General features: G+C 64.7%; 3 protein-coding genes and 1 long non-coding RNA gene across 9 annotated transcripts; 3 read left to right on the top strand and 1 right to left on the bottom strand.

The window, feature by feature from the left end:
• Window positions 1-187: 187 nt before the first annotated feature.
• Window positions 188-5,989, top strand: ENTPD2 (ectonucleoside triphosphate diphosphohydrolase 2). Its single transcript, XM_031450989.2, has 9 exons — window positions 188-406; window positions 1,796-1,913; window positions 2,520-2,670; window positions 2,846-3,005; window positions 3,085-3,312; window positions 3,744-3,998; window positions 4,081-4,200; window positions 5,100-5,234; window positions 5,370-5,989. Exons 1-9 carry the CDS (start codon window positions 290-292, stop codon window positions 5,571-5,573), a joined length of 1,488 nt encoding a protein of 495 aa, XP_031306849.1. The 5' UTR covers window positions 188-289; the 3' UTR covers window positions 5,574-5,989.
• A 1,579-nt stretch (window positions 5,990-7,568) lies between these two features.
• Window positions 7,569-13,347, top strand: NPDC1 (neural proliferation, differentiation and control 1). 4 transcript variants are annotated; one of them, XM_031449550.2, is made up of 9 exons: window positions 7,569-7,918; window positions 10,698-10,847; window positions 11,998-12,126; window positions 12,215-12,382; window positions 12,453-12,519; window positions 12,604-12,688; window positions 12,766-12,848; window positions 13,003-13,099; window positions 13,185-13,347. In XM_031449550.2, the coding sequence occupies exons 1-9, from the start codon at window positions 7,807-7,809 to the stop codon at window positions 13,251-13,253; spliced, it is 960 nt and encodes a 319-aa protein (XP_031305410.2). In that variant the 5' UTR covers window positions 7,569-7,806; the 3' UTR covers window positions 13,254-13,347. The 4 variants fall into 4 exon arrangements, with proteins under 4 accessions (XP_031305410.2, XP_064346857.1, XP_064346859.1 ...); XM_064490787.1 differs by having other exon boundaries at window positions 7,570-7,918; window positions 12,769-12,848; XM_064490789.1 differs by lacking the exon at window positions 7,569-7,918 and having other exon boundaries at window positions 8,045-11,825.
• Window positions 13,348-13,689: 342 nt separating this feature from the next.
• LOC135322355 (uncharacterized) lies at window positions 13,690-16,728 on the bottom strand. Its single transcript, XR_010382889.1, has 2 exons — window positions 15,029-16,728; window positions 13,690-14,773 (listed from the first exon to the last, which is right to left on the bottom strand). It is a non-coding gene; the product is annotated as an uncharacterized LOC135322355 (long non-coding RNA).
• A 1,233-nt stretch (window positions 16,729-17,961) lies between these two features.
• FUT7 (fucosyltransferase 7) lies at window positions 17,962-20,439 on the top strand. 3 transcript variants are annotated; one of them, XM_011000027.3, is made up of 3 exons: window positions 17,962-18,242; window positions 18,718-18,801; window positions 18,893-20,439. In XM_011000027.3, exons 2-3 carry the CDS (start codon window positions 18,789-18,791, stop codon window positions 19,906-19,908), a joined length of 1,029 nt encoding a protein of 342 aa, XP_010998329.1. In that variant the 5' UTR covers window positions 17,962-18,242; window positions 18,718-18,788; the 3' UTR covers window positions 19,909-20,439. The 3 variants fall into 3 exon arrangements, with proteins under 3 accessions (XP_010998329.1, XP_064346856.1, XP_031306854.1); XM_064490786.1 differs by having other exon boundaries at window positions 17,962-18,255; XM_031450994.2 differs by lacking the exon at window positions 17,962-18,242 and adding an exon at window positions 18,262-18,482.
• Window positions 20,440-21,591: the final 1,152 nt, after the last annotated feature.

Raw genomic sequence — 21,591 nt, 5'->3', positions numbered from 1 at the left:
GAGCGGGCAGGAAGGAGGGAGGTGGGAGATGGCCCCAGGGCGCCGTGTCTGCAACCGGGGCGCTGGGAGGCGCAGTGCGGGAGACTCTGCAGCGCGGTCTCTCACCTGAGCTCCGGGGTGCGGGGGCGGGGCGGGCCGGGGCGGGCCGGGCCTTCCCTCCGGTGGGCGTGGCAGCCGTGGACCCGGGCGCTCCACGCCCCGCCCCGGGCGCCTACCCCGCGGCCCCAGGACCTCGGCTTCCCGGCTCCCCGCCGCCCCGCTGTGAACGCCCGGTACTTCCGCGCCGCCCATGGCCCGGAAGGTGCTGTCGCTGCTGCCGCCGCTGCTGCTGGCTGCGACCGGCCTCCTCGGCCTCCTGCTGCTGTGCGTCCCCACCCGCGACGTCCGGGAGCCGCCCGCCCTCAAGGTGCACGCTCGAGCGCCCGGGGATCCGGAGCTGCGGGCTCAGGCCGGGGCGCCGGGCGGGAGAGGCACGGATCGGAGCAGGGCCAGGCTGCCCCAGCGTGGCGGCCCTGGCCCCGCGCGTTCAGCTCCCGGCCGGGTGGGATGGGGTCCCGGGTCCCCCTGCCGCTCTCGGGGCCCCGGTCCCCAGCGCTGCGGCGGCGCTTCTGGGGGACGTGGTGCTGGAGGCCGAAGTCTGAGGAACTCCCGGCTCGCCGCGCCCGCTGCGGAGCCTGTCAGGGCGCGGCCGCCAAGGCGTGTCTCTCCGCTCCCTGGGGCGCCCCAGACCGCCGCCCCCGACTCGCGCGCCCAGCCGGGTTCAGCCTCCAAAGAGGCCTCGGCTCGGGGTTTTCCCAGATGGGGTGCGACAGACCCAGGGACACCCCACCACCACCACCTCTCTGGTGGCTCCGACAGTGCAGGGGCAGCCCTGGCTGGTCCTAAAGGGATCCGGGTCGGCTGGGCCCAATTCTCCACTCACCCCCAAACCCATCCCCACCAGACTGGGCGTCCTGGAGCCCGAGTTCCCTTAACTCTCTATTGCGCTGGCGGGTGGCTTGCTTTGTGGGGTGCTCCAACTAGGAGCTCAGGATGGAGGTCGCAGGGGTGGGCACTCTGTAGCCAAGGGTGACTACCGGGTGGGGTGGGGTGGCTGAGCTGGCCTGCTGCTGCTGGAGTTCCTTGCTTCCGGGAGACAACTGGAGGTGTCTCTCTCTGGCGCTCAGGGTGCCATGCTCTCCAGCCCAGCTCCCCCTGTTGGAATCCAGAACTTTGGAGGCAGGCACTAGAACGTGGCTCTTGCAAGCTGGGTGCTGAACTCGCCCAACCTGCAAGGAAGACCCACACAGTGACCTTCAGCTCTTTGGGATTGAGCTCTCTCTGGCCCTGCCTTTGACGCCCAGGGAGAGAGCACCCTGACAATCAGAGGCCCATGCTCAGCCTCAGTCCAGCCTTCCCCCGGGGTCCCTGCTTCCACATCCTCAGGCTGGGCTGAAGTCAAAGAGATGGGGACAGAGGAGGAAGGAAGAGTAGGCTGGAGGGGATGTCTTCCTGCAGCTGGCTTCTCTCTTCCAGCCTGAGGACCCCATGCCCCCAGAGGCAAGGTTCCAAGGGCGGTCCCTCAGTTCGCCCTTGCTAGGAAGGCTCCTGCCGTTGGAGGGTAGGAGGCACACGGCCATCTACCTCTGCTCGCATTCTCCCCCTGGCTTTCTCTGAGGCTCAGAACTTCATTCTGAAACTTCCAACCTCGACGTAGGGTGGAGCAAGGGTGGGTGGTGGAGATCTGGGAGAGCCAAAGGGCATGGCCTTCAGGGCCCCGCCCCACTCCCGAGGCTGACCTCCACCCCACCCCTAGTATGGCGTCGTCCTGGATGCTGGCTCTTCCCACACATCCATGTTCATCTACAAGTGGCCGGCGGACAAGGAGAATGACACGGGCATCGTGGGTCAGCACAGCTCCTGTGATGTACACGGTAAGGGTCCCCCAAACACCAGGCAGCCCCTGGCCTGGATGCCCACGTGCTGCAGGGTGTCAAGAACCCTCTCTGGCCTTGGCCTTTGCAGAGCCGAACCATCAGGCCTCCCTGCTTGATGCCAGGTGGGGCCCATTCCAGGCAGGGGCTGCAGGAGCCCCCAAAAGGGAGGCTGAGACCCTGGGCCTTGGAGGGGCTGTGGATAGTTCCCAGAAAGGAAGCCCCAGGTAACAGCTGGAAGGTTTGGGCCTTGCTTGGCCCAAGACTGGCCTCTGTGTCCCAGGTGGAATAGGAGGGGCTCTGAGGAGCTGGTGGGCACACCCACACAGGCCCCTGGAGAGGTTAGGTTGGGCTGACAATGCCCAGTGCTTTGTCCTGGCACCTGTGTGCACATCCACTGAGCAGGTGGCAGCTCAGAGACTGTGGGTGGCACACGGGCAGGCGCCTTTGTCTCCAAACACAGAGCGTCTCTGAGGACTTAAGTTGGGAAGGTTATGTCTAAGCTGCCCCCTGGTTTGGGAGCATGAGCCCTTGCCTGCCTGCTGGCCTGTGGCCCACCTGGGGGCTGCCCATCAGGCTTAAGCTCGTCCTGCTGTCTCCCTCTAGGCGGGGGCATCTCTAGCTATGCGGACAACCCTCCTGGGGCTGGCCAGAGTCTTGTTGAATGCCTGGACCGGGCGCTTCAGGATGTGCCCAAGGAGAGACACTCAGGCACACCCCTCTACCTGGGAGCCACGGCTGGTATGCGCCTACTGAAGTGAGTGTCCATCCCCTGCCTCCTGTCCCCAGGGCCCCATGACAGCTTCCGCATGGGGTGGTCCCCTCATGGGATGGGTCCCGCACACCCCCAGCAGCCACCCTGGGCTGGGACCCCCTCGGCTGGCTGGGCAGATACCAGGGGGTTACCCTTCAGAGTCCTCCTGGTGTCACAGCCTGACTAGTCCAGAGGCTTCAGCCAACGTGCTCGCGGCCGTGACGCAGACGCTGACCCAGTACCCCTTTGACTTCCGTGGTGCCCGCATCCTCTCGGGCCAGGACGAGGGGGTGTTTGGCTGGGTGACTGCCAACTACCTGCTGGAGAACTTCATCAAGGTGGGCCTGGTGGCCAGTCCCACGAGCCAGGGGGTGTGGCACCCACCCACTGGCTGACCCCAACCTCTGCTTCCCACAGTATGGCTGGGTGGGCCGGTGGTTCCGGCCAAGGAAGGGGACGCTGGGGGCCATGGACCTGGGAGGAGCCTCCACACAGATCACCTTCGAGACAGCCAGCCCCATTGAGGATCCAACCAGCGAGGTCCAGCTGCGGCTCTACGGCCAGCTCTACCGCGTCTACACCCACAGCTTCCTCTGCTATGGCCGCGACCAGGTGCTCCAGAGGCTGCTGGCCAGTGCGCTCCAGGTACCCCTGCACACCGTGTTCTCCCGGAGCTGGGGCCGAGGGCCAGAGCGGAGCCTGAACGGCAGCCATGCTGTGGGGGCTTCTCTAGGTGGCGGGAAGCAAAGCTGGGCTTCCATCAGCTGGCGGGACAAGTGGGCAGGGTTCTGGCATGGGCAAAGGCCCTGGGGTGAGCCTGGTGAGTGCCCGGCTGGGGAGAAAGGAGGGCCAGGGCGGATCTCAGAGGGGCAGAGTGCGTGGCAGAGGAGGTTAGGTTTTGGTCCAGCAAGCAATGGGGAGCCAAGGACTGCTCCTAAGCTCAGAAGAGATGTTAACAAAGTGGGAGATTCATCAGGCTGGTCCTCTGGGGAAGTCCCACTTGGCCCTCAGGTTGGGGTGGTGGGCCGTGCTCTGGAGTGGGGGTAGTACCACACACACCGTTGTCATTTCCCCAGGCCCATGGCTTCCACCCCTGCTGGCCGAGGGGCTATTCCACTCACGTGCTGCTCCGGGACGTGTACGAGTCACCATGCACTGCGGCCCAGCGGCCCCAGACCTTCAACAGCAGCGCCAGGATCAGCCTGTCAGGGAGAAGCGACCCTGCCCTGTGCCGTGGCCTCATCTCCCAGCTCTTTAACTTCTCCTCCTGCCGCTTCTCTAGATGCTCCTTCAACGGCATCTTCCAGCCCCCTGTGGCTGGGAACTTTATCGTGAGTCTGGGGGTGGCTGTGGGGGGCCAGTGCCCTGAAGGGCCTGGGTCCCGATCAGTGTGTGACTGTGCCCCCCTCGCAGGCCTTCTCCGCTTTCTTCTACACAGTGGATTTCCTGAGGACTGTGATGGGGCTGCCGGTGGCAACCCTGCAGCAGCTCGAGGCAGCTGTGGTCACCGTCTGCAACCAGACATGGAGTGAGGTGAGGCCAGCTCCTCGCTCCTCCAGGGCTGCACAGGGGCTCCACCAGCCAGTGTCGTGCCTCCCAGTCATTTGTTTGCTCTACAAGTAGAGGGAGCCCCAGGCCTCTCAGAGTGCCCACTGCAGTGGGGGAAATGCTGCTGATCAGACTTGAAACATGACCAGGATACTGCAGGGAGGCCAGGAGCCAGATGAGATGGGGTTGCAGAAGCCTCCCTGAGGCCTGACCCTAGAACCGAGATCTGGAGGGCAGAGGGAATAGGCAGTGCAAAGGCCCTGTGGCAGCAGGTAGCATGGAGTGGGCAGGGCAGGGGAGAACAGCCAACCAGGGGAGAAGTAGAAGGACACCAGGGAGACTTAACAGGTAGAATTGGCAGGGTTTAGGGGTGGGTGAGTGAGGAATTGAAAACAGCTCCCAGGTTTCTGGCTTCTGCCACTGAGCCACAGTGGTCCCAGGTGAAGTAAGATGGAGGGGTTTGAGCACCTGGAGGATAAGGAGACTCTAGGAGAAAACACTCAAGTGTCAGGTGGTGACGGAGGCCCCCTCCTGGCCTCTCTGTGTCTAGTCTCAGGCAGACTTGGACATGGTGGGAAGTGGGGGGCAGGGGGCAAGCCCAGGGGCTGGGGCTCAAGCCTGGAGCTTCTCCTGTTCCCCTGACCATGTGCCAAAGCTGCTGCAGCCCTCTTCTCCCTGCGTGGCCACCCTGGAGGTCTACCTCCCAGGCACAGGTGCTTGCTGCCATCCAGAAGTCACACTGTTCTTTCCCAAGGGGACAGCCTTGTCTGGGGGTGGCCCCCTCAGCCTCGTTCTTTCTGGGGCCTGCAATGGGGTCTCCCGCCCTGGTGGGGCAGAGACCTCCCGGTGGTTGCCGGCCCAACAGTCTCCCACCTGCATCCCAGCTGCTGGCTCGAGCGCCCGGGGAGAGGGCCCGCCTGCCGGACTACTGTGCCGGAGCCATGTTTGTGCAGCAGCTGCTGAGCCGAGGCTATCGCTTCGACGAGCGCACCTTCGGAGGCGTGACCTTCCAGAAGAAGGTGGGAGCCGGCGAGCAGGTGGGCGGGGGGCGGGGCCTGCGCGGGGGGGCGGGGCCGGGCGCAGGGGGCGGGACCCGGCGCGGGGCGCGGCCTCCCGAGCTGCGCAGAGACTGAGACCGCGCCTCTCTCCCGCAGGCCGGGGACACTGCGGTCGGTTGGGCGCTTGGCTACATGCTGAACCTGACTAACCTGATCCCCGCCGACCCGCCCGGGCTGCGCAAGGGGACAGACTTCAGCTCCTGGGTCGTCCTCCTCCTGCTTTTCGCTGCCATGCTCCTGGCCGCGTTCGTCCTTCTGCTGCGCCAGGCGCGCTCTGCTAAGTCGCCAAGTGTCATCTAAGGGCAGGCTGGGGGCAACTGCCCCAGCCCCCAACGCCCCCCATCCCCAGATCACCCCGTCCCTCACCCCACCCCACCTGCAACATCTCTGTGCCTAATGCAGCCTGGGAGCACGACTTTAGAGCCCACGCCCACAGGGGGTTAGGATGGGTGACTACTGTCACCTCCTGCCCACTCCAGCCTTGGCTTCCCCTCAAGGCCTCGTGCTCCTACTCCTCTTTCTGGGGGTGAGGGATTCAGACATCCCTCAGCCCTCAACCTGTGACTACAGGGTTGGGTGTTAGGGGAGTGGAGACTTTATTCTGATAATCAGGGTCCTCAGGGTGCCCCCCACCTCCAGTCTTTGGTATTAGGGGGAGTCAGAGCCCCCAGGCTGGGAATCAGCCCAGTGCCTATTTGTAAAACTTTTGTAATAAAAAGTTTTTCATAGAGCAGTGGAGAGAATGTTCGTGGGGTGGGGCCTCTCTGCTGTTACCTGCCCTCCCTCCCTACAGCTGTGCTGACCACACAGGGCCCCTTCTGGTCCCAAGGGTGGGCCTGGGCTGTTTCCACTTCCTCTCCAGGCCCATACCTGGGGTGGTGCCGACTCCAGTCCCTTGCCCCACCACTGCGGCCTGGAGTAGCTGCCAGCTGGCTGGCACAGAGAGAGTCCCTGAGTCCCCTGAGTTCTCTGGAGCACGGGCAGGTCTGCATCAGGGACCTGGGCCAGACTGGAGGCTGGGCCTGGGCTAGAGTTGGCCTGGGGTGGAGGTGGCAGACAGGGGAGTTAATGGGCAAGGCGAGTGCCTAGGATGCAGACAGTGCCCAAGACACTGGGGAAGGGGGCAAACCCTCAACCAGAGGTGGGGGGTGATGTTGAGATCAGAGTATCATTGCTCAGAGGGATGAACCCTGCGAAGGGCATGGCTCTAGAGCCAAGCTGCACAATCACACCAGACAGCGCTCACCTCCTGCCTGGCTGCTGTTTTCTGCTTCCCCAAGAGACATCAGCCAGCCCCCATCTGCTGTTTCTGCCCCCGCCCCTCGCCCTAAGCTCTGTTTTCTCCAGCGTGGGAAAGCGTGGTCTTGGCTGCATCTCCCCACCACCACCCCTTTCTGGGAAGTGAGCTCAGACACTATTTCTGTCTGGTCAGTGCCTTGTGGGAGAGGATGGCAGTCTTAGTTTTGCTCATCACCGCCCCCCCCCACCCCACAGAGAGAGACACACACACACACACACACACACACACACACACATACACACACTTATGCCGGCTTCTGAGTCATTTCACAAATCTGAGGGCAGCCAGCCCCATCTTTGGAGTTCTGAGACACAAAGGGCTGAGAGCAAGCAGAGGGCTGTGGGGGCCCGCACTTCTCTCAATGACGTGAGCCTGGGAGGTTTCTAGGTGGGTGTGCTCTCAGGAGGCAGCAGGTCGGGCGGAAGGAGGTTCATCCCAGTGCTTGCTGTAGTGGGGCACTCCAGAGCTAAAAGGCTATCATCTGGGCACCGTGGACAGCTCCCAGCTGGCTGTCAGCAGCAGCTCCGGGTCACTCTTGCCCCCTGGTGGCCTCGCTGACAGCGGCCGCCCCACTCCAACTGTACTGGCCAACGGCTCTGGCCTAGTTCTGTGCGTGTTGTTTGCTTTTCCCGGGTGTCTCTGAGTGCCCGGTGGGTCTTGCGCACACTTGTGCATCCCTGTGCGCCTGTCCATCTGTATACGCCGGTGTCCCTCTGTTCCTGGGAGAATGCGCCTCCAGGCCCAGGCCGGTCCTCTGCTCCAGGGGTGGGAGGGTAGCAGCCCGAGACACAAGGGGCCCGAGGGAAGCGTACCCCGGCGAAGCCCATTCCCAGCGCATCCCTAGCCTAGAGAAGGCCCCCGACTGCAGAGGCCGCAGAGGCTGAAGCACCCGGAGGCCTGAGTAGGTGGGTTGAGGAGATCTGAACTGGAGGGGGGGAGGGGGCGCAGCCTGACGACGCCGTCCCGCCCCCGCAGGTGGAGCGCGCAGGCGCACTCCGGGCACGCGCGCCTCTAGCCGCCTCGCCTCCATCCCGGATCCTTTGCCGCAGCGTCAGCTCCACAGCCGCCTCTTTTCCTCCTCCTCCGCCTCCTCGGCCTCCGCCTCCTCTTCCTCCTCCGCCCCCTCCTCCGCCGCCGCCGCCGCCTCCCTCGCCTCCCCCGACGCGGCGCCCAGAGCCCGCGCAGAGCCCCGGGCGGCGCGGTGCCATGCTGCCCCGGCGGCGGCGCTGAAGGATGGCGACGCCTGTCCCTCCGCCCTCCCCGCGGCACCTGCGGCTGCTGCGGCTGCTGCTTTCCGGCCTCGTCCTCGGCGCGGCCTTCCGCGGTGCGGCCGCCGGCCGCCCGGGTGAGCGAGCGGCTAGGCGCGCGCCGCGGGGCGCCCCGGAAACGGGGGTCGCCGAGCGGGGATCGGGCCGCGCGGCGCCGCCGGCACCCTCCCCGCCGCCGCCCTCGCCCGGGCCTCGGAGGCCCTGCAGGTCCCTTAGGCCCAGCCCGCGAGCCACCGCGCTGGCTCCGCCTCGCCCGGGTTGGGTAAACAGGCCCGGCGGGGAGGGCGCGGCGCGGGACCGCCGAAAGGATCCTCTGGATGGGGCTTCTCCCGGGTTCTTGGCGGCAAGCCTGAAGTTCCTTCGCTTCTTGTCTTTGTCTGGGTCCTTGAGCCTGTGTGAATCAGTGTCTCAGGAGGGCTGGAGGCCTGGAGTCCGTCCCATGGGCGTTTCTGTGTGTGCGCGTCTCTGGAGCTGCGGATGCGGGCCTGGCCCTGGGCGCCTGCCGGCCTTACCGCTGTGTCTGTCCTGGAGTCGGAGTCATAGTGCTGGTCTGCCTGTCCCGGTGCCTTGGGTCCCTTGCTTTGCTGCCATGGTGTTGTCTGAAGTTTCCGTGGGCGTTTGACAGCTTGTCCCAGGCTTAGGGTCTTGTTCTGGAATCAGACAGGACGCACCTCCAGCCTCATTGCTTCATCCCTCACCCTCGCCCTGGAGGGACCCTCTATTCTGTCTTCTATGCTGGGGTTTGGGGGGTACCCGCCAGGGTGGCCTCAGGCAGAGAGGGATGAGCCCAGGGTCCTGGCAGACTCTCCCTGCTTCAGATGGGCACTGAGAATCAAAGGTCTGCAGGAGCCCAGAATCCAAAACGCGTCTGGCCCCGGAGGCTGCACTGGGAGACTCTGTGCCCATACCTTCAATCATGTCTCCTGGCATCCCTGTAGAAGAGGAGCTATTCTTAGCCCATTTTACAGATGAGTAAACTGAGGCACAGAGAAGATAAGTGACCAGTATGTGGTGCCGCTCGGATGCTAACCTAGGCGGTGGTGTGTGTGTGTGGCCTCAAGAGACCCGAGCAGGGCCAGCCTCCTCCTGGGCATAGCACCCCTGGACAGGGGCCTAGAATGACTAGGGGAGGCTCCTGAGGAAGCCTGAGGGCCAGAGCATGGCTGGAGGCTGCCTGCTGATGGCCTGGCTCCCAGGCATGCAGGGTGGGGCCTCCCGAGGAAATGGACTGCAGTCCCTGTGCTGAGCTTCTGGGGTAGGTAGGTGCCACCCCAGCTGCTCATCAGCTGTGTACTTGCCCAGATGCTGGGCAGCGTGCCAGTCACTCTCCAGCTGCCATTGTTCCCGAGACCTCCTCCTGCACGCTGAGGCTGGAGTGGGGGCCTTCCCAGGACTAAACAAGCAGCCATGTGCTCCTGGGTTGGGGGACTCGGAGTAGAGGGAGACCCCTGGAACCCAGAACCCAGAGTCAGCTTTGGGCATCAGTTTCCTACTCTTGGCCTGGCGCGCTCTGGGTTCTTGGCACCAGGGGCCGGGACTGCCTGGTTCCCCAAGGGCCCAGCTGGTGGGTGACGTCCAGATGGACCTGCTGGCACAGGCTCAAAGTTTAACTAGCCCAAGCCCCAGGCCCAGCTCACTGACCCAGGTTGTGCAGGAGGGGGAGTCCCGGGTATGGGAGCCTCTGCCCACCTCCCTGCCTGCTGTCGGAGCTGATGGAACTTCCTCAAAGAGATGCCTACCGCCAGGAGGCTGAGTATCAGGTTACCAAGGAAACCAAGCCAGCCTGGTCAAGGTCTGAAGAAGGACAGAGCCAGCATTCCCTGATGCCCCATGTCATCCTGCAGTGGGAGCTGGGCTGAGAAGAGTGGTCCTGGTCCTCCAGAGACACCCCCATCCCAACCTCCCCAAACAGGATTGACGGTTCTGCTGGGTATCCCACTGGCTCTGCTGTCCCTGACTAGGGCCAGTGTCCGAGGCCTTGAGATACTCCCTAGCCTCAAGGCAGTTCACCTTCTGCATCCAGAGAGGAAGCCAAGGTGGGGACGGCCAGTGCAAGGCCATGTGTACAGGACACTGTAGTCTGGGCCCCAAATTAGGACCTGGGCCTGGCCTGTAGTCTCAGGCACTCCCCAGTCCTGGCAGTGGTGTCTGCAGGAATGACCCCAGCCCAGTTTCTGTTTCCAAAGCAAGTGAGACTGGCCCACTCCATCCCAGCTTTCCCCCACCCCAGCAGCTCCGCTGTGCCCTAGGGACAAGCTGGAGGTTAGACGTGGAGGGGACTGTTGGGCACCTGTTCTGTGCCGTCTTCCAGCATGGCTCCCTGGGGCTGTAGGACGTCATGATGAGGTATTTGGGTACAGCTCTGAAATGGGAGGCGACCCTGTTATGCAGGGAGAGGAGAGAATCCTTTGCTGCCTCTGAGCCAGAGAGATCTGGGCCCCACCCTCTGGAGCTCCCAGTCTGGTCAGAGGGTATGGAGCTGGCTCCGGGACACGTTGAGACCGGAGGCGGGACTGGAGGGCTGTGTGGCCCTGCCCTGGAGAGCCCAGTGCTGTCTGGACAGTAAGGGACAGTTTCTGTGCAGAAAGCTGGCTCAGGCCTGGAAAGTGGACTCTGGGGAGTGGGTGGGGCAGGAGGAGTTCCGATATGTGTTAGGACTGTTTGTCTTCCTGGTTCTGATCCCTGGCACTTGGGAGGAAAGGCCTGCCCAGAACAATGGCCGGAGCCAGGCTCTTCCAGGTCTGTGGGGAGGGGTTGGGATGGCCAGGACAGTCCTGCTTCTGGGCAGGGGCTGAGTCAGGCAGGGGCTGAGTCAGGCAGGGCCGTGACCCTGCTCTGCCTCTGCTTCCTTCCCAGATGTCGCCACCTGTCCTGGGAGCCTGGACTGTGCCCTGAAGAGGCGGGCACGGTGCCCCCCGGGTGCGCACGTCTGTGGGCCCTGCCTTCAGCCCTTCCGGGAGGATCCGCAGGGGCTCTGTGTGCCCAGGAGACAGCGCCAGCCTCCGGGTACGGGAAAGCAGGCATCCTTCCTCCCTCCCCTACCTGATACATTCACCCCCATCCTCAGCTCCCAGGTCTCCTGAGCTTTGTGCGGTGCCAGGGACTCTCACGTCACCCTCCGAGCAGCCTGCTGATCCTTCCATGTGGCACTAGCCCAGAGCCGGGTGGTAGGCCGAGGCCTGGGCCACACAGCCCCTCCCAGGGTGAGAGGTATCCGGTGGGAAGTGCTGAGCTGACCCTGAGGGAGGCAGGGTCAGAGCTCCCAGGCCTGGGTCTCCACAGGGTAGGCCCCAAACCCCCTACTTTGCCCCCCCCACCCCGGGCCACCCCTGCTCTTTGCCCAGCGTTCCTCTCTCCACTGCTTGCTCGTCCTGTCTGCTTGATTGCACTGGTGGGGCCCTGCCCTCCGACCTGAGCCGAGTCTGTCGGGATGGTTCCAGCCAGACGCTGAGTGACTTCAGGTGTGATGGGCATTACAAAGGGCTGCTGTGGGGGCCGAAGCATCCGGTGGGGAGGGAGGGCCCTCCTGGAGGAGGAGGCTCCTGCAGCGAGTTGGGTGGAGGCCTGCTGAAGAAGGCACATGCTCTGCTCCTTGGATGCTGAGCGAGGGTGTCTACTTGGAGCCTCTGTCTGAACCATGCAGCCCACGGCAGGGTCAGGGAGGCCCAGCCACCAGCCCTGCCCTGACAGCTGCTCTCCCTTCCTCCTGGTGACCTGGCAGAGGTGGGGGATAGAGAATGGGGCCTCTCCCCATTCCCTGAAGAGTCCTGCCCCTCTTGGCAGAGGAGGTGGTGGGCTGGGTGATATTTGGTTCCAGGGCTCTGCCCACCCTTCTGTGGGTCATGGGTGGGGTATGGGGCACCCCTGTCCTTCTCTTCCTGGCCTTTGCACATCCCCTGAGCACCCCTGCCCTCTGCCCACCTTCCTGGGAATGCTGCATCATTCAGTTGTCACCATGGCAACCGGGATGGCCAGGAGATGCAGGCAGGTACCTGGTGTTTTGGTGCCTGGGAGGGGCCTGCAGGAAGGAGGCCTGGGCCAGTGGCTGGCCCCTGGATGGGCTTCCCCCTTCTCCCTCTTGGAAAGCCACCCATAGCTGCTGTTGCCAGGAAAGGGCTGGGGGCCTCTCCACCTGATGGCCCCTTGCCCTCCCCAGGGGAGGGCTTGCCCCAGCCCAGACTGGAAGATGAGATTGACTTCCTGGCCCAGGAGCTAGCCCAGAAGGAGGCAGGGCACTCCAGGCTCATGGCCCCACCCCTCGGGCGACAGCAGCTCCTGGAGGCTGGTGAGACCCTGTCCCACCCCCTGCCCATCTCCCCGCTCCCCCCAGCCCCAGCCTGGTCTTGCTGTTCTGATTTGCCTTCTCTTGGCAGCTGCCACCCTGGGGCTCTCAGAGCATGGCCGGGGCCCCGACCTGGGCCTCTCCTCCACTCCGGGAGCCTTGTCGCCCACACCCCGCACCTCCCTGGGCTCCATGGTGTCATCTGGGCCGGTGCACATGTCCCCACTGGAGCCACGGCACGGTGATGGCCTCGCCCTCGGTAGGTCTGGGCAGTCAGGGAGGCAGGGTCCTGCCTAGAAGGCCACCCTCACCGTGTCCCCTCCCTGCAGCGCTGATCTTGGCGTTCTCCATGGCGGGCGTGGCCGCGCTGGCCATGGCGGCTCTCTGCTGGTGTAGGTGAGTGCCGGCCCGGGCTGGACTGAGGGCAGGCGGGCGGTGACCCTGCAGGCCTCAGGCTGCAGATCTCTCCACTCCCCACAGGCTGCAGAGGGACATCCGCCTGACCCAGAAGGCAGACTACACGGCCCCACAGGCACCGGGCTCCCCCGCAACGCCCAGAATCTCGGTGCGTGACCCCTGCCATGCTGCGCGCGCCCCCGCCCTGCTGCCACTGGGCCTGACTCTCCCTCCCGACTCCTTCAGCAGCCCGGGGACCAGCGGCTGGCTCACAGCGCGGAGATGTACCACTACCAGCACCAGAGGCAGCAGATGCGGTGCCTGGAGCGGTGAGAAGCCCCACCCAGTCCGGCCCACACCCCAATCCCCGCCGGGGCCCCGCCCCCAGTCCCGGCCACGCCCACCCCAGGCCTGCTGCCTGCTATCCTGGGCCACTGGCACCTGGAGCGTGTGGGAGGACCCAGCCATCCTGTCCCTACCCAGGCATAAAGAGCCGCCCAAGGAGTTGGAGTCTGTCTCCTCCGACGAGGAGAACGAAGACGGCGACTTCACTGTATACGAGTGCCCAGGCCTGGCCCCGGTGAGTGCTGCGGGTGGGGGAGGGGGGGCCTAACCAGGTAGGGGCCCTCCGCTGCCCTGGACCCACCTAACGCCAGCGTTCACAGACGGGAGAGATGGAGGTTCGGAACCCACTGTTCGACCATGCCTCGCTGTCTGCACCCCCGCTGCAGTGACCCAAAGGCGGATACCCACCCTCTCACGGACATGCTGCCCACTGGTGGGGAGGGGCAGGGCCTGGCGTTTCCCATTAAAGAGACCCTCTTCTGACACTTGTGTGCTGGTGGCTGGGGGCTGGGTAGCTGGTAGCGCCTTGAAGGGGAGACTCCCCCTGCGGCCAGGGACCCTGTGTCCTCCTTGCTCCTGTGCCCTGGAGTCTGGACCCCCAATCAAGGGGTGGAGAACCCTAGAGACCAGGCATGGATTGGGAATCCCTGAGACAAGCCAACTGAAGTACATTTCCAGACTTTGCCTGGGTGTGCTGGAGACTGCCCTCCCCCTCAATTTGGGGCCCTGGTGGAGGGACCGTGGAGTGGGGGTCTCTGGCTTCCTCCCATACCCCCAGAGAGGGGGGAATCTCTGTCCCCTGATTGGGAAGACTCTGTCACTGTCCACTGGGAGAGAGGCTTTATTTTTGCACAGAGGCAGGACCACCCCCAAACTTCTCATCCAGGTCTCCCCCCACCAACACTTCCACCCCAGGGGAGGGGAGGAGTGTAGCGCAGGGCCAGGCCAGTTTGGAGTTGATGCTCCTGTTCCTCTCTCAAAGACCCCATCCTGGGCCTGATAGAAAGGGCTGGGAGCAGGCATCTGCAGACACCTGGCCATGGGCACCCACAGCCTTCATCCCTGCCCTGCGTCCACCTGGGCCAGAAGACAGGAAGGAACAGGCTGCAGGCCTTGGTTGTGGGTGTGTTATGGGGCCCACACAGGCTCCTGGGCCCCGCCAGAGTATGTCGGGGAAGGGATGTGCCAGGAGGGGGGCCCAGGCTGCATACAAGCGAGTAGAATAGGGGTGCCAGGTGAGGGCAAAGAGGTGGCATGGGCCCTGAGTGCCAGGAGCTGGGTCTTGATCTGCCCCAACCCCCCACCAAGGAGCAAGGAGGCAGGGGGAGGGGGATCTTCAGCTGAAGGCCCAGAGTGGTGACCCAACTTGGTGGTCAGATTGCCAAGACTGGGCTGGGGAGAGGGATTTCCGGGGTCCAGGGAGTGGCAGGGCCTGATGCGGACAGGCTAAGAAGGTTAGACCTGTCTTTCCACCAAGGCTGTGGAGGAGGGATGGGTTGGGTTCAGAAGCCCCTTAGTGGTTCCTGGGGGTAGGGAGTCCAGAGATGGCTGGACCTCAGGCTCCTGGATGGACAGGGGTGGCCCTGAATGGGGAGGACAAAGCCATTTGGGACAAATGGGACCCTGAGGAGAGATGATGGGGGCAGACTTGGGGAAAGGGGTTGGGTCTGCTTAGAGCTCATGGCTTGTCCTAAAGCAGTACGTGTCTGTAGCTGAAGCCCACCCAGGCTGGAGAGTCCCCCCAGACCCCAACTGCCTGGCTGTGGCCTTAGGCTGGCCCTCAGCGGGGCGCCTCAGTTTCCCTTTGGTGCACTGGTGCGCCAAATGGAGGATGGTGAGCGCAGGGAGCTGGGAACCTGCGTGGGATGAGGGCAGGGTGATAGGGGCCGCATGTCCATCTTCATTTAACCTGTGTCATTAGGAGAGATGACCATGAAGAAAGCTGGGGTGTGGGGAGATTAAGGCCTTCCCCAAGGGCAGAGGCAGGCAGGCACCCAGGCCAATCTGTCGCTGGCCGGGCCCTGCAGATCCAGAGCCGGGGGTTCTCCTGGAGCTCTGGGGTCAGTCCCTGGGGTCATGGCACTTGTTTTTCCCAACTCCTGCTGGCCTGACTTGGGCAGCGCCGGGCGGGGTTGGGGGGGCCGGTGCCCCAGCTGACACCCACCTCCTTCTGGACGATGGCACCTGGGGCTTCAGGGGTGGGGGGCACCCAGCCCCAGAGTGCCGCCTTAGGGAGAGAGGGTCAGAGCCTAGCTGTCCACCTGTCGGCCCCAAGTGTTGGCCTGAGCAGAGAGTCCAGGCACTTGCCCAGAAGGCCCCCTGGTGGCTGTGCTCCCAAGCAACCGGCTCCTGCAGGAGTGGGAGGGAAGGCAGCAGAGGGAGCCAGCGCACCCTTTATTCTCACCAAGAGGGTGAGGCGGGGATTCAGGGAGCCCCTGGGGGAAGGTGGGTGTACAGAGGCCAGCAGGTGGCCCAGGGAACCCCAGCTGAGGGGCAGCATGAGGGCAGTGACAGCAGGCGGCAGCCTTCAGCTTCCTCAGGGGCACCTAGAGGCCAGCCAGCCCCTCCATCCCTGCCTCCCTTCCTGCCCAGTCCACATCCCACCCAGGGAGAGCTCCCGGCCCTGCGGGAGCCTCCTCCGGGTGCCTGTGCCCCACACCTGGATCTGCCTCACCCCAGACACTATTCCACTCGGATACCAGCTCCTCTGTCGGGATGCCCTTAGGGGCGGGTTGTAGGCTGGGGATTTGGAATCCTGGACCAGCCCGGCCACCCAGGCTGGCAGGAGGGCTCGTCCGAACAGCAGTGGGCGGGCATCTCCTCCTGGGGTCTGCAGCTGGGGAGGTTTTCATTTCCTAGGCTCCTGGGGTGGGGTGGCCACCCCGCACAGTCTGTACCAAGCATGGTCTCACCCCCAGGGTCAATGATGAGCTGGTGGGGTGCTACCCTCTGTCACTGTGCTCGGGAGGACACCAGGCTGGGGGGCTTTCTAAGAAGCGGAGGCACAGATGTGCCATGAGGCCCCCCAGCAATGGCCTCCCTCTGGTGAGAACCAGGCAGGGGTTGGGGGCTGCAGAGGCCAGGCCTGTGGAAGTCTCCAGTGGGCTCAGGACTCGGGGCTCTGGGTGGTGTCCGGCCAGAGGGCAGGGGTGAAATCACCCAGGAAGGTGCTCACGGGCAGGGGACCTGGGGCAGGGCTGGGCACAGCAGCTCCCACCCAGGACAGCCCGCTGCCTCCCAGGGCCTGTGAAAGGAAGATGGGTTGTGGGAGTTCGGACAGAAGCAGGGGCTGGCTGGCTGAGCTCACCTGGAGTCAATGGACGTCATGAAAGCCAGGTGAGGAGCAGGGGGATCCAGCTATTCAGGGCCTTGTGCCAGGCACGTGGGCTGAGGGAGGATGCCAGACCCCTGCCCTTCCTTCCCTGCCCGAGTCCCGCGGGCCCTGTCTCTTTGCAGGGGCCCCTGAAAGGGGGATCCTCTTCCCTGGGGCTCTAGGGGGTGGGCAGCAGGGACCCTGGGACAGGCTGGGAACCCTCTGTCCGGGCATGGCCCTCAGACTGCGGCTTCTTCAATTGTCCCCACAGGGAGGCTGGCCCTGGAGCAGGTCCAGGAGTGGCGGCACGCTCCTGGTTCTGAGATGCTCGCAGGTTGTGAAGCTGGGGTTGAATGGTGCCCACTGGTGTCCCAGGAACCCTGAGGCCCAGGGCTGAGCTAGCAGGAGGAGGCCCCACTTTCCTTTTGACTCACCGTCTTCTTTTTCCTCTGAAAGCCTCTCGTTCTGACCCATTTCTGGGCCAAACCATGGAGGCCCATTTCCCGGGCAGCGGGTTCCCATGACAAGGGCCCCTGGCTGCCAACCCAAGTTGGCAGATGTGTGAGGGGCCCTGGGGAGCAGCAAACCCAGAGCAAGGGGTGGGGGGGGCTCGTTCAGGTCCACCCAGGAAGGGAGCAGCTGTGGGTGTGGGTGAGGCCTGGCACTGCAAACAGGAAGGGCAGGGGCTCTGGCGGCCAGGAACCTGGTCGCTGGCGGGCGGCGGCAGGATAGGCTCCTTCCGCCTGCCCCCACTGCCCGCAGGGTGCCCGCTGCAGGGAGGAAAGGTGGGCTCCTCGGGGCGATGCCAAAGGCCCAGGCTGCTGCAGCCATCTCCACGCGTGCTGGGGGCTGGGAGGGCAGGGCTGGCTCTGCTGCACATTCAGGTCGGGGCCTGGTGCTGGCCGGCGGGGGGCCAGGCCCGGCTGCCACACCCACACCTTGGGTCCACCAGCTGGTTTCCGACAGATCCCACGGCCCCACTCCCCTCCTCAAGGTTGCGCAAAACCTAGCCGCAGCTCAGCTCTCGGCTCGGGGGTTATGCAGGGGCTGGGGAGCCTCAAAGGGGCCACATCCCACCCCCACCCGCTCCCAGCCAGATGTGCCTCTATCTGCGACCAGCTCCCCGGCTCCTGCCCTCAAGGCTGTCTGTCCTTACTTGGGGGCAGGAGCTGGAGGAGGCCAGCAGCCCTGGAGCCCAAGAGTGGGGCAGGACAGGGCCTGTAGGGTGACGGAGACCCTGGGGTGGCCTGGGCGGCAGACCTGGCCAACCGTTCCTGGCTGTTTCCCTGACACCCAGCCCTCAGCCTCCAAGAAGCCGACTGGCCTGAGGCCTCTGGGACACCAGCACGAGGGCTGGGCCTCGCCCTGCCATGTCCGGCTGGGGTGAAGCCGATGGATGCCGGCCGGAGCTCAGGGCTGTCAGATTGTACTGACTTGCCACATGTCCAACTCAGAGGAACCAGAGTGAAAGGGGAAGGAACTGGACCTCCACGTCTGGGCCCCCGGGGCTGACTGGAGGGTGGGGGAGGAGAAGGCCTCTGGGCTTTAGCCTTCCTTTTCCTGGAGAAGGTACCAGCCTCTTGCCCGCCCACATCAGGGACACAACGACTCCTTCCCTTTCCAGCCTGGAAAGCCCCCTCCCTGCCCCCACCCCCAGCCTGGGCTGTGGGCCCTGGAAGAAGAGTCTGGAGCCCCCAAGTTCCTGCAGCTCTTCGGAGCCTGGCCGGGACCCAGGCCCACCCCCAGCCTGGGGCTTCTGCAGACGTGTGTCCTCGGGTAGGGGAGGTAGAGCAACGCCGCGGCTTGTCCGAGGCCAGGCCCAGCCTGGCGTCCGCCCACTGTGGGCACGTGCTGCGGCCTTGTGTGCGCAGGCACCCCTAGGACCCCGCGACAGAACCGCTCTCTGGGAACCTGGGTTCCGGGACAAGGTGCCGAGAGGCGCAGTGGTGGGGGGAGGAGGCCCGACGAGAAGCAGCGGGAGAAACCTCAGGCTCCCGGCAAAGAGCTGAACACAGCACATCTGCGGCCAGAGGGTCTGGGAGCCCGTGGCAGAGCTAAGCGGGCGGTGCGCAGGGGAAGTGGGTGATGACACCGCGTGGGGGGAGGTGGTGCTGGCCTGAGCTCGGGTAGCTTCTGAGGGAGCACCCGGGCCTGGGTGGCGGGCGGCGGCTGGGTCCTCCATGTCTGGGTCACCCTTCTGGGGAGGGGTCCTCTCCACTCAGGATGGCTTCCCCTTCCCCGGGGCTGAGCGGGCCCTCTCCTCCTGCCTCCCGCCATCGCCAGGCCTTTCCAGGGACCCGCAGGGGTAGGGGAAATGGTGCTGAACCCCGGCTGGGCGCCCCTCCTGCCCCCGCCACCCTCAGCAGACAGGACTAGAGGGGGAGGCAGGATGAGGAAGGCAGTTGATGCCAAAGGTCCTCACCTCCAGGGCGGGGCAGGGCGGGGCGGGAAGGCACCCCGGTTTCCCTCGCCAGTCCTGGGCAGATGAAAGGAGGGCGTTTCCAGGTAGGGCGAGTGCAGGAGCAGAGCTGTGATTTTAGGGCATCCCCGCGCAGAGGCGGCTGTGATTTGAAAACCTTGGCCTCCTGAGTGACTGATCTGGGAGCTGTTGATGCGTAATACCGGTGAGTGTCTGGTCTTTAGGGAGGCCTGGGCTGGGAGGATGGGGCCCGTGGGGAGCCCAGGGAGCGATCCTCTCTTCTGTGTCTTGTGCAGGGCTCAGCCCCGCTCGGAGCCTTCGGGGTGTGGGAGCCCTGGCCAGCGCAGCCCTTCTCGCAGCCCTGTGGCTGCTGTGGCTGCTCCAGTCCACCCCTGGGGCCGCTCCGGCGCCCCGGCCCACGCTCACCATCCTCATCTGGCACTGGCCCTTCGCCAAGCAGCCCCCAGAGCTGCCCAGCAACACCTGCACCAGCTACGGGGTGGCCCACTGCCGCCTGACCGCCGACCGCAGCCTGCTGGCCAGTGCCGACGCTGTGGTCTTCCACCACCGAGAGCTGCAGACCCAGCGGGCCCGCCTGCCCCTGGCTGATCGGCCCCCTGGGCAGCCCTGGGTGTGGGCCTCTATGGAATCACCCAGCCACACCCACGGCCTCGACCGCCTCCGTGGCATCTTCAACTGGGTGCTGAGCTACCGGCGAGACTCCGACATCTTCGTGCCCTACGGCCGCCTGGAGCCCCGTGAAGGGCCTGCACCCCCGCTGCCGGCCAAGAATGGGGTGGCCGCCTGGGTGGTCAGCAACTTCCAGGAGCGGCAGCGGCGTGTGCAGCTGTACCGGCAGCTGGCACCTCACATGCGGGTGGATGTGTTCGGCCGCGCCAATCGGCAGCCACTGTGCGCCGACTGCCTGCTGCCCACCGTGGCCCGCTACCTCTTCTACCTGTCCTTCGAGAACTCCCAGCACCGAGACTACATCACTGAGAAGTTCTGGCACAATGCGCTGGCAGCCGGCACCGTGCCTGTGGTGCTGGGGCCCTCAAGGGCCACCTATGAGGCTTTTGCCCCGCCTGACGCCTTTGTGCATGTGGACGACTTCAGCTCAGCCCGAGAGCTGGCCGCCTTCCTCACCGGCATGAACCAGAGCTACTATCGGCGCTACTTTGCCTGGCGAGACCGGCTTCAGTTACGGCTGTTCCGCGACTGGAGGGAGCGCTTCTGCACCATCTGCGCCCGCTACCCACACCTGCCCCGCGGCCAGGTCTACCAGGACCTCAAGGGCTGGTTCCAGGCCTGAGCTCTGCCCGCTGGAGGAGGCACGGGTGGGTGGCTGGGTAGCTGGCAATGTGGGTGGAAGGCTGGGTGTTGAAATCAAACCACTGGCATCCGGGCTTCTCGGCAAACATCAGGCTAACTTGGAGGCTGGAGTCGGGAGCCAGGAAGCAAGGGTAATGGAGGAGCAGGCTAGTCTGGGCAGGCTGTGGGTAGGAGGGGGCCCATGGGCATCGGAGTCAGTGTTTAGGGGCAGGGAGGGAGGAATGGGGGTGCGTGTTGCTGAGGTTGACCAAACATGAGGGGCTGCTGGGGCCCTCCCTCTCCACCTTGCTCACATCGTGGGTGGGTCAAGGCTATCCTCAGACACAGAGCTGAGAGAGGCCGGGGGAAGGGCCCTCGGAGCTGGGGTCCCCATGTCTGGAATGTGCAGGCTGGAGCTTGGTGTGCAGACCTGTGTGGCCCACACCCAAGATGGCCAACCTGCTCGTAGGGGTTTTTGCAGCCGAAGTGCCCTTGGGGATAGGGCACCCATCAATAAAGAAACAAAGCACAAGAGCGGCATGTGTCGAGTCTGCCTCCCCCGGCCTCCCTGGCCACACGGGCCTCAGTCCTGCCCTGACCCTGCCCGCTCCACCCCAGGCCCCTGAGCTCCCGCTGCCTACTCATTCACCCCCATCAAATGGCACCGCAGCAGAGAACCTTCCCTGCCCCTGAAAGGCCAAAGTGGGTGGAAAGCAGTGGCTGAGGTCAGAAACCTGGTGGGGTGGTCAAAGGTGCCCATCTCGAAGGCCTTGGGGTTTCATTCTCATGCTGCAGGGGCGTCCGGGGTATGACAAGTTCTGGTTTCTGATGTGGGGTTCCCTCTGACAAGTGGCTGGTGGTTGCGTGGGCATCGAGGGGGCACCAAGGTTGCTCCCACAGCCAGGGGAGCCCTTAGGGGGCGCTGTGGGGCGGGGAGGAGAGGGAGGCTGGTGGTGAGCTTCTGGGTGGTGCTGACAGGGCCCCAACAGCGGACTCGTCCCTGCCCCAGGTTGGGTGGGCGACAGTGGAGGCAGGAAGCTGCCCTCCCCTTGGCAGTGGCTTGTGGGAAAGGCCCACCAGTGACTTCCGGCCCGGGGACTTACTGGGGAGAAGGAAGTGTCCTTAGGCTTCGGGGTGGGGTGGATGGGGATTTTGCCCCACTCCTCCTCCCAGGCTGTCCCTCCTCCCACAGCAAAGGGCAGCTGGGAGCGGGTGGGGAGCTGCGGGTCCCCAGGTCTGCTATTCAGTTTAGGGTGAGCCCTTATTATGCCCCAGACGCTGGACGTCACTCGGTGTGACCCTCCCACTCACAAGGGGGGAAACTGAGGCTGGGAGGAGCCATCAGAACCACCCATTAGGTGGGCGCTCCGGCAGGGGCTTGCCTGCCCTCTGCTAGCCACCTTGGGAATGGACCTTGCAACCCCCCAGCCTGGCTCAGACCGGACCTGGGTCTGTGCAGCCGCATTGCTCCAGCAGGCACCAAACTACCTCTGCGGAATTCACTGGACCCCAAACTCCTTGTGCAGAGGCGAGAATCCTCCTCGTATATAGGAAGAAACTGAGCCACTCACATCGGGGGTGGCCTCCTCAGTCTCCCCAGCACCCGGCCTCTCTGGCCTGCAGGAGGCAGTTCCCTGGGTCCTTTCCCTTCCTCCCTGTGCTGGGAAGCTGGAGCACCCACCAA

Source organism: Camelus dromedarius, chromosome 10 (genome assembly GCF_036321535.1).
Source record: "Camelus dromedarius isolate mCamDro1 chromosome 10, mCamDro1.pat, whole genome shotgun sequence".
Classification (NCBI taxonomy): Eukaryota; Metazoa; Chordata; class Mammalia; order Artiodactyla; family Camelidae; genus Camelus; species Camelus dromedarius.
Note: the sequence above shows the minus strand (reverse complement) of the source record. Positions and strands in the feature narration are given on the sequence as shown.